This window comes from Mirounga leonina, unplaced genomic scaffold, assembly GCF_011800145.1.
Source record: "Mirounga leonina isolate KUSES-001 unplaced genomic scaffold, KU_Mleo_1.0 Mir_170, whole genome shotgun sequence".
NCBI classification, from domain to species: domain Eukaryota; kingdom Metazoa; phylum Chordata; class Mammalia; order Carnivora; family Phocidae; genus Mirounga; species Mirounga leonina.
This window is the reverse complement of record NW_023270433.1, coordinates 3,390,634-3,404,429: the sequence shown is the minus strand read 5'-3', so window position 1 is coordinate 3,404,429 and position 13,796 is coordinate 3,390,634. Positions and strand designations below refer to the sequence as shown.

Below are 13,796 nucleotides of genomic sequence, written 5' to 3'. Positions count from 1 at the left end.
GCTCTCAAGCCCCGCCCACCACCCTCAGGCCCCGCCCGCGGCGCGCTTTGAGGCCCCGAGGCCCCGAGGGCCGTCCCGCTGGTGGTGCGCGCGGGAGCCCCGGGGCGCACCGTTTCGGCGGGCACGCCTGGGGCTGACGGTCGCGCCCGGGGTGGGGGATGGGGTGCTCCCCCGGACGCCGTCTCTACTGAGTATGCTCAGCCGAGGGTCCGCGCGCCGGCGAGGGCTGGGGGCGCACCCCTAGCGCCCTGCGGAGGGAGAGGAGGCGGGGAGTCTCCCCTGGGGACACTATGGAGAAGTACCAGGTGCCAAGTTGTTCCCTGGCGGGGAGGCAGGGGCGACGAGAACCGGCCGGTTTGGGGCGAGCCAGGAGCCTGGACCTCCTGCCACCTCCCTAAACCCCTACTGGTTTACCGGTCACAGCCCCTGGAGAGGTGGCCGATGGCCAGGTGCCACCCCGGGCCAGGGTCTGCCTCCAGCGCGTAGGGGACCTCCAAAGGTGACTCCAAAGGAGTCAGCCAGTGGTAAAGGAGATGAGTTTCTGGGGGCCAGAGAGTTTTAAAGGTAAAGTTACCTTTTCAGGAAAAAAACAATAGACTCCACTTGAGATACGAGCGTGTTTTACTGCTCAGCCTGCTGCTTAAGAGGGCCTAGGCATGTGCCTTCTTGGACTGGCATAAGCTGCTCAGGACGTTGTCCCCCAAATTCCCTAAGCAGGATTCAGGCCACCCATTAAAGGGGCTGGGTTACAGAATCCAAGACTTCCCTGGACTCTCAGGGCCCCTAGATTCAGGGTTCCATCTCCTACATCCACTCCTCTGTGTCTTGCCAGGCCTCTTCCATCCCCTGACAGATGTAATCCCAGCGTCCGCCCCACCCCGCGGCCCTTGGCCACCCCCCACAGAGTTCTGACACGGCAGCCCTCTGTCTGCAGGTTGGGCTCAAAGCATGGGCTCCCGAGTCAGACCCCAGATTCCAGCCCAATCCAGGCCATTTCACTTCTTAGCACGCTAGCCTCAGACACAAGGACCTTGCTCCCTGTGCTTCAGTTTCCTCCGGTGTAAACATGGAGACAGCAATAGAGCTGCTCCCAGATGGTGGCTGTAAAGTGCTTGGCCCAGGACCAGGCCACACATGGCTGTGACTATGCCCCAGTTATGGGCCAGTTAGTTTTTTGGTTTGGATGCCCAGTTGGGAGGTGGCTAGAGAGAGTGAATAAAGCTCTGCCCCAGGGGGGTGCTCGCTCTTGGATGCCCACTGGTCCGTGCTGCAGATTGGAGAAGCGGTATAGGGTGGTGGAAAGAGCTCCAGAAGGGGCCCCAGAGAGACAGGCTCAGGTTCCTCAGCCTTCTGGGCATTTCCTTCTCTGCAAAATGTGGTGGAGACGCTCACTGTGCCAGCCTGCAGGAGAAGTTGGGGCAGGAAAGGTGTCCGGGGCTGAGCATACTTTGAAAAGTGAAAAGCCGTGTGCATTTCCTGAAAGCTTCTCTTTCTCTTGCTGGTAGATTTTGGGCCAGATGAGTCCTGGGGCCTTGGGGGTGAACGTGGTGGTGGAGGAAACAGAAAACAAAGTCAAGCACGTGATAAAGCAGGTAAGAGGTGGCTCCTGGGCGGGTGGTTCCCCCAGACACCTGCTCATCCTCCCGATGTTAGAGAAAGGCCTCCCGACGTGACAGTTCTGCTGTCTCCACTGCTCTTCCAGCAGTCACAGAGGCAAATCCCGTCGAGAGTAGACATGGGGGTGGCCTGAGGCCCCTCGGGCTTCCCGGCACACCTGACTCTCTCGCCTGGCTGGAGAAGGAATAGGCTCATTTTTACTTTACAACTGCAACCCCACCTACCATGTATTCAGCAGGTGCTTCGTGCCAGGCTCATCTCATTCCATCTCCCGCCAACCCTGGGAAGCAGGAACCAGGGCCCCGCTCTACAGTCAAGGATAGGGAGGCTTGGGGGGGCTGCAGACTTGCCAACGTCACACAGCACCCAGGAACACTTGAATTCAGGCTTCCTCACTGGGGCCACCTTTTTACCAAAGGGGAGCCAGGACTGGGGTGGAGGAGGGGTGGGCAGGGCCTTGCCCAAGATCACACAAGGTTAAGGGCAGGACATCAGGCCCTGGGCCTTTCCACCACCTCCTCACCAGAGCTGGCATGGCAGGGTGGGATACGGACCTGCAGGGATGAGCGCTTCGTGTGTCCAAGTCAGGGTGGTCCAGTTGAACAGAGGGTGTAGGGGAAGAGAGCTGCGCTAGGAGAGTCTCTGGACTCCCTCGTGGCGCATGGTGGTGGCTGGGATACCATGGATTGGGGTTGACTGTGCACGTGGAGGAGCCTCATTGGCATCAGCTGCTGGGGCCACCTCTGCTCAGCCAGGCCTCCTGCCTGTGGAGCAGCTCAGCAGCCTCTCCCCGAGGAGGCCGGGCCTGGAGTCCTTACCTTCTTCCCGCTCCACTGCGGGCTGGTGGTGGGGCTGGCCTGTCGTCTCGTGGGCTGGTGGGGCCGGAGCCCACTGCCTTCTGGGCAGTCGAGGAGCTTTTTTTTTTTAAAGATTTTATTTATTTATTTGAGAGAGAGAGAGAGAATGAGAGACAGAGAGCACGAGAGGGAAGAGGGCAGAGGGGGAAGCAGACCCCCCGCTGAGCAGGGAGCCTGATGTGGGACTCGATCCCGGGACTCCAGGATCATGACCTGAGCCGAAGGAAGTCGCTTAACCAACTGAGCCACCCAGGCGCCCAATCGAGGAGCTTTTTAAAAAGCCAGTCAGTCTTTCTTTTTTAAAAAACTGGAGGTGGGGTTCAGGTAGGGATTTGTGTCTCCTTCTAGTCTTTTCCCTAAGCCTGTATAAACTTTGTTTTGGCAAGAATGCCATGGAGCTCGATAACGGACCTTTCCGCACTTGGTGTATTACAAACACCATTTCATGCCACGGACACAACTTCCTTCTCTCTTGGCTCTGGTGGCCGTGTGACCCCATCTGCTCCCTGTGCTGTAACTGACCCAACCGCCCCTGTGTACGATTAGCACGAAGCCTGTTCTTGATTTTTCACTCTGTATAATCAACTCTGATAAGCAACTTTTTTGAGGATCCATGATATCCTTGGGATAAATTCCTAGGGGTGGGGCTTCTAGGTCAAAAGATGTGACATTGTGCAGGCTTTCAGTATGTTTTGGCCAGATTCACCTGTAAGCATGAGTCCTGGCACAGGAGGAAGGGAAGACAGACAGACTCACTCTGCTGCTGTATCTGGGGTCTGTAAGGATCTGGGAATAAGCCACTGCCTCTGCATTTTTATCTGCAATCACCCCCAATTACAAGAGTTCGTCATTTGGAACCCTTAGGAGCAGAAGCTCTGGGTGAGGGGCTGGTATTAGCCGCAGTGATAATGTGCACCTGCAGCCTTTGCCACCAAGTATGTCAGAGACTTGAAGCTTGTTGCTGCCCTTCCCCCCAGTCACCCTTTTCCTCGCCATGCATTCCCCCACTGCCCCACATTCAATGACAGGGACAGTCTTCCCACTTCGGATAAGGAAGGAAGTGGTGAGGTCGATACATTGCCAACCAGAGCAGAGCTGTTTGGCTCTAGGGCAACACATTGTTTTCTTCCCTGCTTTCAAGATGGTCTGAGAGTGGATCCTCTAATGATTGGTTAGAGTTTATATTATGCTATCCCAAACTTATCCTTGCAACAGGAGCAAAGATGTTCTCATTGCTCAGAGCATTTTTGGGTCCCTGGCTTAGGAATATCTCCAGGCCTCATGTGGCACCATGTGGTAGAAGCCCGGTACCCCTGTGAATAAGGATGGTGGTGTTGGTGGAGAAGGTGGTGATGGTGGTGATGGTGGTGATGGTGATAGTGATTGATGATGGTGGTGGTGGTGATGGTGGTGATGATGACGGTGGTGATAAAGGTGGTGGTGGTGATGGTGGTGATAAAGATGGTGGTGATGATGACGGTGGTGATAAAGATGGTGATGGTGACAGTGGTGATGATGGTGATGATGATGATAATGGTGGTGATGTTGGTGATGGTGATGTTGATGATGGTGATGAGATGGTGATGGTGACAGTGGTGATGATGGTGATGATGATGGTGATGGTGAAGGTGATGTTGATGATTGTGATGGTGATGAAAATGGTGGTGATGGTGGTGATGATGGTGGTGGTAATGATGGTGATGATGATGATGATGGTGGTGATGAAGATGGTGGTGATGGTGGTGATGATGGTGATGGTGGTGATGTTGGTGATGGTGATAGTGATTGATGATGGTGGTGGTGGTGATGGTGGTGATGATGATGGTGATGATGACGGTGGTGATAAAGATGGTGGTGGTGATGATGGTGATGGTGACAGTGGTGATGATGGTGATGATGATGGTGATGGTGAAGGTGATGTTGATGATTGTGATGGTGATGAAAATGGTGGTGATGGTGGTGATGATGGTGATGGTGGTGATGGTGATGATGGTGATGATATTGATGATGGTGATGATGACGGTGGTGATGAAGATGGTGATGGTGGTGATGGTGGTGGTGGTCATGGTGGTGATGATGATGATGATGGTGGTGATGGTGGTGGTGATGATGGGCTGGCTACACAGTTATTGAGTTCATGCTCTTGTAACCCTACAGGTGGAATGTATTGATGAGCATCAGGCCAACGAGGCCCTGGAAGAGGTAATTCTCTGGGTGGTTCCCTCTCTAGAGGACGTGATGCAGAACACACAGAGACTGTTCTGTCCTCTTCTGTGGAATGACTGGATAGAAGCCTCGGCGGGGACATGGAGGGTCAGAACCAGTTCTTGCCCTGTGCTATGAAGCCAGAAACCCCCAGGTCATGAAGGGAGTCTGTGCCCAAAACATTCAGTTCTAAATCCAGGTACAGATAACTTGGAATAGATGTTCTCAGAGGAGATAAAGTTTCAGTGTTGGCCAGAGCCCTAGGCTAATCTACCAAGAACCATCTTTTAAAATATTGTTCCTTCAATTATAAAAACGTTAGTTACAGTAGAAAATGTGAGAACTACAGAATCGTTTTAACAAAGAAAACATATATTCTTTTACATTCCTTCAATTGGCCAGTCAGAACCAACAAGAACATCCTGATTTATAATAACAGCAATGACAGCCACGTGCACTTGGACTCACTGGACAAAGGCTCTGAGCAGTTTTTCTTTGCTTCTCTTGAATCTCCCATGAAGCAAACGTGTCCCTCCTAGCTAATGGTTACTTGGTTGCCTTCTTCCTGGAACCCCCGGCTCCTGAGCTTTGCCAGCAAAGAGCTGTCCGATCCACGGTGTGACTGCTGCACAGCGAAGGACCCCGGCCACATCCTGGCAAAGTGGAGAGACTGTGGGAGACCCTCCCACAGCCCCCACCCCATCACAGCTGTGCACATCCCTGTTCCCTTCCCCAGCCCACGAGGTAACCTCCTCTCGCAACCGGCCTGACACCACCAGCGGCTGTCCATGTGGCTCCTGGTGGCCGTGGCAGCCCCTGCTGCAGCCCGGCTGTGTGGGTCCACCAAGCACCTTCAGCCGGGAGCGGGGCCCTGGGGCCTCGAGTGTGCACCACCCAGGAGGCGAGCTGGGCGCACGTACAACAGTGTCCCACTTCCCTTTGGCCACACCACCGTCTCCAGCTACCCCTGACTGTGCTTGCTTTCCTCTGCATCAGGCACTTGGCCTGCACCAGCTCATGTTAGCCCTCCTGACTCCCCTGTGAGGCAGATACCACTGTTACTGCCATTTCCCGATGAGGCTTGAGGCTCAGAGAGGTTGAGGAGCCTCTCCTCAGCCACAGCACAGCCAGCAGCACGTGCGGGAGAGACGGGACCCACACCGGGCTGCCTGGCTCCAAAGCACGAGGCTGCACCCCCTTCCTTGTGCCCACTCCCCAGCCCTATTCCGAGCTGGAGTTTGTGCCTGTGTTGGGCGACGTGACACAGGAGCACTCGCTGAGAAGCAGTGTTTCTGGAACGTCTCCACTCCCTCTGCTCTTCTCCCTGCAGCTGATGCCTCTGCTGAAGCTCCAGCACCCCCACATCTCCATATACCAGGAGCTCTTCATCATATGGAACAGTGAGGTGGGTTGGAGTCGACACCTGCAGGCTCAGCTGCCATGCCGTGGCTGCAGGAACAAGCAAGCTGAGCACAGAGCCCCCCAACGCCGTTGTAACCCCCTGAGCTGCAATGGCAGGGACTCCAAGTTGCCCCTGACTCAGCACTTCCTGGGGGCCCTGTGGGGGCTCTCTGGGCATCATCTCATATGAGCCCCCAAGAGTTTTAGCGCAGGAGGGGTTGGTATACAACCTAAGGAAGAAATAGAAGCTAAGAGAAACAAGTTCGTCCTGGTTACCTACCCAGTCCGTGGCCCAGCTCCTGAGCTCATCCTGCCTCCAAAGGCTCAGTGAGTCTGCCCTCTGAAGGTGGAGCTTTTGACTTCCCTGGAAGGAGCAGGCGTTAGGAAGCCGGTCCCTGCTTTTCCCCCTTACTTGGCGTCCAACTGTCCGGGGCCTCTGGACCTTTGACTTTTCTGGCTCCTGCAGTTTACTGACTAGCTGCATGGTCATCCTCAGACCCGGGGAGATCTGTGGGGTTGGAAGTACCAGTCTCATTTCCCTGGGGCTCAGAGAGGTTAAGGAGCTCCCCAAGACCACACAGCTAGTAACAGCTGAGTGGGAAAAAAACAAAACAAAACAAAACACACAGCTAAGTGGGATTCAGATCAGGGTCTTGTAAGCCCCCAAGCCCTATACTTCAGCCCATAGGCTACAGGACTTCTTGTCTTTACAGGGATCCAGAATCTTGCAAATTATTCCAAATGGGACTGAGGTGGAAGGGGAGGTTGAGCAGGGGTGGGGCTGGGGGCCTGGAGGTGAAGGGAGGCTGCAGGGCTGCTTGGTGAGTGTCAGACCATAATTGGACCTCCACATTAGGGTCCTCATCTGGGGTGGACAGCCAAGGGTTTGAGCAGGAGTGGAGGGTCCCCTCATACATGTGCCCCCTGTCCAGCTGGGCCGTAAGAACAGCCTGCACCCCGTAACACTCTCAAGGACACAGAAAAGCCAAGAGGACATTTCACTGTGGAAGGAAAAGCAGGGTCCTCTGAGAGCCCTGAGCTAAGGCCCCTGACCAGGTCTGCTGGAATCCCATTCGGGGCCCATTCCTCCAAGGGAGGAAATGGACGAAGCTAAGCCCTAGAGAATAAATAGTTACCCTGGGAAGAGGCGGGATCCCAGGCACAGGGGTCTGTGTGTGCCGTGGCCAGAAGGCCTGGGCCGCTTTCAGAAAAGTCCAGGGGGCTTTGCGCAGACGGAGGAGCCAGGGCGGAGGGGGAGGGGAGGATAGATGAGGCTGGAGGCGTGAGCAGGAGCTGCCTGTGAGGGATTCTTACCCCACCTCTGACAGTGTTCCTACAGCCACTGGGCCGCTGCGGATGGAGGCCCAGTGGAGGGAGGCCCTGGGGCAGGGAATCTCGCAGAGGCGCCCAGGCCTGGGCTTCTGGGGGCCAGGACCGTGGCATCTGGCTAAGGCCTCGTGTCCCCATCAGATCTCCTCTCTGTTCCTCTGCCTGGTGATGGAGCACAACAATGAGAGCTTCCAGAAGGTCATTGAGAAGAAGAGGGAGACAAGGACAATCATTGACTCTGAAGTAAGACAGACTCTGGAGGACACACCAGGCCTGGGGATCGCCTGGGCCTTGTGATGTCACAGGCTCAATCAGGGGGCAAAGGGGCAGAGGGGAGGGCAGACGCTACTGGAGTCTGGCCCGATTTTTTCTTACGTTTATGAGTGGAGGTGTTTGCAGGGTGTAATGTGCGTAAGTCTTAAGTGCACAGCTCGGTGCACTGTACACAGGCAGACACTCACATAACCTTCCGCCCATCGAGATGCAGAACGCTCCTGGAGCTCCAGAAGTCCCGGCCGTGCCCACGGTTGGACTTCTGTCCCCAGGGATCCTTCTGCCTGCCCTGAAGTCCCCCGTAATGGACTCACGCAGCATGTTGCTGTTTGTGTTTGGTTTCTTAACGTCGTGAGTGGATCAGGAAATCGTCTGTGTCGTGGCTAGGTGCTGCCCCGTCGTGTGGCCCCATCGGTCTGTGCCTAGTGCTGTGACCCTGTAGGGTGTTTCCAGTTTGGGGCTGTTGCCATGAACGCTACTGGGCGTGCTTACCAGTGGACCTAAACACTCATCCTTTCTGGACGAACCCCTGGGCGTGCAGTTGTTGGATTGTAGAGCAGGTTTAGTAGATACTCCAGCATCCACGATGGTTTGGTTGATTTGGGGTTACTCCCAGCAAAAGGTGTATGCCTTCCAGTTCCTACTTTCTGGCCAACACTTCAGTCTTTCTCATTTTTATTAAAAATTGCATTTTAATTTGAGTTATTAGTAATCACAGGGAGTGCTTTTTAGCCATTTGGATTTTGTGCCTGTTCAAGTTTTTTGTCCATTTAAACATTGGGGTTGTTTGTCTTTTCTTATTGATCTGTAGGTGTTCTTTACATATTGTGGATATGGGCATCCAGAGTGTCTTCTCCCTGTCTGTGGTTTGCCAATGCACTTTCTTAACCATGTCTTTTGATGAACAGAAGTTTTTGGGGTTTTTTTAAGATTTCATTTGTTTGAGAGAGAGAGAGCACAAGCAGGGGGTGAGGGGCAGAGAGGGAGAAGGAGAAGCAGGCTCCCCACTGAGCAGGGAGCCCAATGTGGGACTTGATCGCAGGACCCTGGGATCATGACCTGAGCCAAAGTCAGACACTTCACCGACTGAGCCACCCGGGCGCCCCCAGAAGTTCTTAACTGTAATGAAGTGAGTTTATCAATGCTTCTTTTATTGTTAGCACCTTTGAGCCTGTGTGAAAGCCTGTCCTGCCCCAAGGTCATGAAGATATTTTCCTGTTGTCTTTTGAGCTGGTTCATTTTTGCTTTCACATTACGCCTATGATCCACCCCGAGTAAATTCTGCCTGCTTTTGTTCTGAGCACGCCTCTGCTCTGGGGCCTCTGGGCACCGTCCTGCTCCTGAGGGCTCCTGAGGGGCACGCAGCTCGTCTCCCAAAGTGGACCTCGGGCGTCGGCTCTGGAGTGGGTTTCACTTTCTGTTAGTGGTGGAACCCTTTCAAGCACAGAATGTTCTCAGAAACCCAGCAAGGAAGGCAAAGCTACTCTAATCAAGGGGCGTGGGAGGACGGGTGGAAGGTGGAGTGGGAAGAAGCCCGGGGTCCTGTTCACTCAGCCCCTCTCTGACACCCCTCCGGTTTGAAAATCACTGCCCTGGAGACTGATGGATCTCGTTTCTGCCATACAGTTGTTTCCAGAACGTTCTTTATCAGAGCTCTTTTCCTTCTAATGACATAGAGAGACAAGCCCCAGAGTAGGCAATAAAGGCTTCAATATCTCTGATACCCACAAGGGGTGGGGCCCAGGCTGGAGTATCTCCGGTGTGGAGACAGGAGTGTGGGGTCTAGAAACAAGAACGTTGCCCTGGCTGGCCTGGCTGGCCTGAGGCAGAAATCTCTTGCACGGGCTCTGAGCTCTTCTGTAGCTTTGGGCTCATCTTCAGAAGCAAGGAGAGAACATTCCATGATCTCGCTGGCTGCTTCGAGGGGTCGCTGACCTGCCTAAGCCAGCTGCCGGGAGAACACCCCCCCCCCCCCCCCCGCCAATCCTGGCATCTCTCACTCTTTCCCCAGTGGTTGCAGAACATGCTGGGCCAGGTGTTGGACGCTCTGGAATACCTCCACCAACTGAACATCATCCACAGGTGACCGCGGGTGGCCAGGCTGCTGCAGGAGAAAGGGCACGGAGTCCCCTTGGGCAGGACCGGGGGAGAGAGGTGCGGCCAGGGTCAGCACAGCCAGGATAAGTGTGGGCACCTTTCCAGGGCCCCTCCCGGGCTCACAGAGAATGCTACCCCCTCCACGTCACCTGCAGTGATTCACCCAGCTTCAGGAGTGGACGCTGACCGGGGCAGGCTGGTTCTAAAGTGCAGGGCGAGCAGCCAGATAACAGCACTAGGAAGGAAGCGATTAGGCTGCGCGCCGTGGCCTCTGGTCGGGTGGCGGGGCTGAGCTTTAGCCCCGCGAGTGGCAGGGCTCCAGCATGCAGTCTGCAGGGGCTGGGAATGGCTGCAGACCGGGTCGGTATCGGATCTAAAGGAGGAGAGAACCATGTGGACCCCGTGTACAAAGAAAATGCTCACGATTTAGCGTAATTTAGCGTTAGCGTTCGTGTCACCGAACATGACAAAATGGTTGAAAACCAGTCCCCAAAAACAAATGCATAGCTGAGATCTGGAAGGAGGTGAATAGATGTTAGCAGAAAAGCAGCAGAAGGATTGGGTGTTTTCTCACTTGTAGTTGGCTTGTGGTTTTGCAATTTAAAGTAACTGAGTATATTTTATTTCTGTAGGAAACACTGTTTAAAAAGTGGGCCGCAAAGGGGGCATTTGTTGAGAGAAGGGCAGAACTGGGTGGGGCAGGGAGCAGGGCATGAGGTTCAGGGTGCTCTGGCCTCCACCCTGGGAGGATCGTGTGGCCCGCGGGGGGTGGGTGGAAAGGCGGGCACGCCCCCAGACAAAAGTGCCACCCTTGGTTTCAGGAATCTCAAGCCCTCCAACATAGCCCTCGTCAGCAGCAACCACTGCAAATTACAGGACCTGAGCTCCCACGCACTGATGACAGACAAAGCCAAGTGGAACATCCGCGCAGAGGAAGGTGGCCGGGGTCGTCCCGGGCTGCAGGACAGCAGTGGCTGGGGCACAGTGGGGGAGGGGCCGCTCACCGGAGTGGGGTCGCTCCTGGAGTCCAGAGGACAGCGGCCCGAGCTGGAACAAGGCAACGTCAAACCTGTCCTTGCTCAGAAGGTCCCCACAGACCCCCGTGGGCTTATGTGGGCTCCAAAGAGACCCCCTTGCCTTTGTGGTAACTGAGCAGAAGTACCACCATGCGGCGGCGGGGGGAGGCGGTGCATGCGGGCAGGGTCCAAAAGACACCCAGAAAATGTAAACCTTCATGGAAGGAGAATGGGGGCTAGTGGATGCCATACACTGGTGAGAGCTGGAGTACTTTACTGAGTCCTGAAATTCACCAAGGAGATGGTAGACGTGGGGAGGAAGGGGAGGTGGGTTCTCCTTCCTTTGAAAAGACAGCGGGGCAAAGGGAGCTGGGCTTCCAGCCTATACCAGCTGCCAGGGATGGAGAGGGTGGCCACAGTTGAGAATTTCAGAGTCCTGCGTGCACAGAGGATAAATGGATGATGGGTGGACAGACAGGTGGATGGATGGGCAGATGGATGGATGGGTGAGTAGGTAAATCTGCTGGAGGTGTGGATGGCAGGGGTCCTGGAGTCCACCCCTTTACTCTTTGGCTGGGGAACGAAGGTCCAGAGAGGGAGGGGCTGCCTGAGGTCTATCAGGAACTAACAGACTGATGACCCTGCTCTTTTGGCTCCTTGTCTGGGGTTCCAGTTTAGAGACTAGGGTGGGGCAACTGAAATTTTGCCTCCAGATTCTGACCTTTAGAGGAGTGAGATGTTTAAAGACGGTGGAAGTTTCAGCCTTCTTGGCACATGCCTCTTTCAAACCACATCTGCAGCCATATTGGGCACCCATGGGCCAGCCTGGTTGGGCACGTGCCCAGGTGGCAGCCTCACTGACTGAAGACCAGGGCCCTCTTCCTTTCCCTCCATAGATAGCACCTTCCTACCCCCCTCCCTTTCTGAGCCGCTTGCTCCCCCAGGGAGCACAGGACTCATGCATCTGACACCTTCTCCTGCCAACAGACCCTTTTCAGAAGTCCTGGATGGCCCCCGAAGCCCTCAACTTCTCCTTCAGCCAGAAATCGGACATCTGGTCCCTGGGCTGCATCATTCTCGACATGGTCAGCTGCTCCTTCATAAATGTGAGCTGCCTTCTGCCTGCCCCTCCCTACCACACCCTGAACCCCACACCCCACATCCCCAGAAAGCCGGCCCTGCCGACCTTGGCTCAAAGGGGCACATTCTCCCCACCTGCATCCTCCTGCCTTGCTCTGTGCCTCCAAGGGGCTGTGTGGGGCACCCCCACACTCAATATTTGGCCTTCAGGGCCCTGGCATGGTGATGACAATGACTGAGATATTCAAACCGCCCCAAACTCCCTGGGTGCTCACTGCCTCCTTATGGGTGAGAAAAGCGAGTTCAGGTGCACCAGCGGGCCCACGGCGGGATGCAAGCCAAGGGAACTGGACCCTGGCGGGCCTGAATGCACCTGGGGACCCCAGGTGGCTGTGCAGGCTCAGGTCCCTAGTCTTCCCACCTCTGGCCCTCTTGCCGGCTCGCCCTGGGGCACGGTCAGGGCTGGGCCGACAGAGCAGTGCTGTCCGCGTCCCCTCAGAGAGCAGAAGCCATGCACCTGCGGAAGTCCATCCGGAGCGCACCTGACGGCCTCAAGAGCGTCCTGCAGACCATGGAGGAGAAGAAGATCCCCGATGTGGAAATCTTCCGTTCTCTTCTACCTTCGATGCTGCAGATCAACCCCTCGGAGCGAATAACAATCAGGTGAGCCGCTGTATCTTGACCTTTCCATGTATCTTTTGCCATCTCTCCGCCGTCCTGCATACACAGCCACTCGGCGTTTTAATGCCACAGACGCGCCGACCCCTCCGTGGCGCGCGGGCCTTTCCCAAGCGTGGCCCATCCCAAACTGCTCTAGCGGCAGGCACACCTCTGAGCCCTGGAGCCGACGGAGCAGGCTTCTCCCTCAGGTGCGGAGGTCCCCGAGCACCAGGACCATGTTCTAATTGTAGTTTGTCTTGACAAGAGAAGGAAGAAAGGAACATAAAACAGTGAATCCGGCCTGGGTTCTATGCACCTTCATACGAACACGGTTGTCAAATCTGATTGTTCAATATGTTTTATGGAGGAAGGGGCCCAGCGCCGTGCTCCCGCACCCCGGGGAGCAAGCCCAGTCCCCTCCTGGAGGTGGGACTGCTGGGAGAGGTGCTGCCAAATGGAATCCCAAACAGGAGGGTGGAGGTTGGGTGTCTGCCCGCCTCTCTGCGGGCAGGAGCCCCACAGAGAGCCCCGCAGGGGAGCCCAGCGTCCGTCTCGGCTCCCCTCCAGGGACGTGATCCACATCACCTTCGTGAGCAGCAACTTCCGGTCCTCCAGTGTTGCTCTGACCCTGCACCAGCAGGTGGTCCCCGCCTTCATCGCCGACCAGCTGCTGGAAAGTAACGTCGCCAGTATTTTAGGTGATGGTGGGGGCCCAGAGGGGGAGGGAGCTGTTGTCTCAGCTCTGGGGGGGGGGGTCAGTGCCTCCCCCTGCCACCCAGTCCCCTGGACTGCTCCTGACACAGGGCCAGGGGTTTGGAAGGCTTCGGGGCTCTCCCCTCCATCCCACCCCAGGCACTGCATTGCTCAGGGCACCCCCGCTCAGATACCCTCCCTCACTCCTGTCATCTGTACCAGAGTTCATCTCAGTGCCTGGCCCGTTTCCCCTCCCCTCCTGCTACATGGTGCTTGTGACAGCTGAGCAGCCCCCCACTGTCACAACCCCTGGAGCCCCCTGCTGTTTGCCTCCGCACCCTGCCACACGGTGATCCCCATGCCCAGAGTGGTCGCCCCACTTGGCACCTGTTCCTGTGGGGTTTCTACACGCCCAGAATGGTGCTGGGCACGGGAATGGGCGCTGCAGGGGCCCTGGACCGGCAGGCGCGTCTGCAGGGGCTCTGTCTGCCATGGGACATGGGCAGGCCTCCGTTAACGGTGCTGCCAGTGACCTGGCCCAGTGCTCACTCACCACCCAGCACTTTGT

At 56.0% G+C, this 13,796-nt stretch overlaps 1 protein-coding gene across 1 annotated transcript in view; it reads left to right on the top strand.

The window, feature by feature from the left end:
• The window catches only part of STKLD1 (serine/threonine kinase like domain containing 1), a 22,274-nt gene that overhangs the window by 711 nt on the left and 7,767 nt on the right, over positions 1 to 13,796 (top strand). Inside the window, exons 2-12 of the mRNA XM_035016574.1 lie at positions 29 to 84; positions 193 to 305; positions 1,506 to 1,592; positions 4,632 to 4,676; positions 6,010 to 6,084; positions 7,551 to 7,652; positions 9,694 to 9,764; positions 10,601 to 10,716; positions 11,783 to 11,901; positions 12,375 to 12,538; positions 13,103 to 13,233. Coding sequence (XP_034872465.1) covers positions 29 to 84; positions 193 to 305; positions 1,506 to 1,592; positions 4,632 to 4,676; positions 6,010 to 6,084; positions 7,551 to 7,652; positions 9,694 to 9,764; positions 10,601 to 10,716; positions 11,783 to 11,901; positions 12,375 to 12,538; positions 13,103 to 13,233 — 1,079 coding nt within the window. The remainder of the gene's footprint in view (positions 1 to 28; positions 85 to 192; positions 306 to 1,505; positions 1,593 to 4,631; positions 4,677 to 6,009; positions 6,085 to 7,550; positions 7,653 to 9,693; positions 9,765 to 10,600; positions 10,717 to 11,782; positions 11,902 to 12,374; positions 12,539 to 13,102; positions 13,234 to 13,796) is intronic.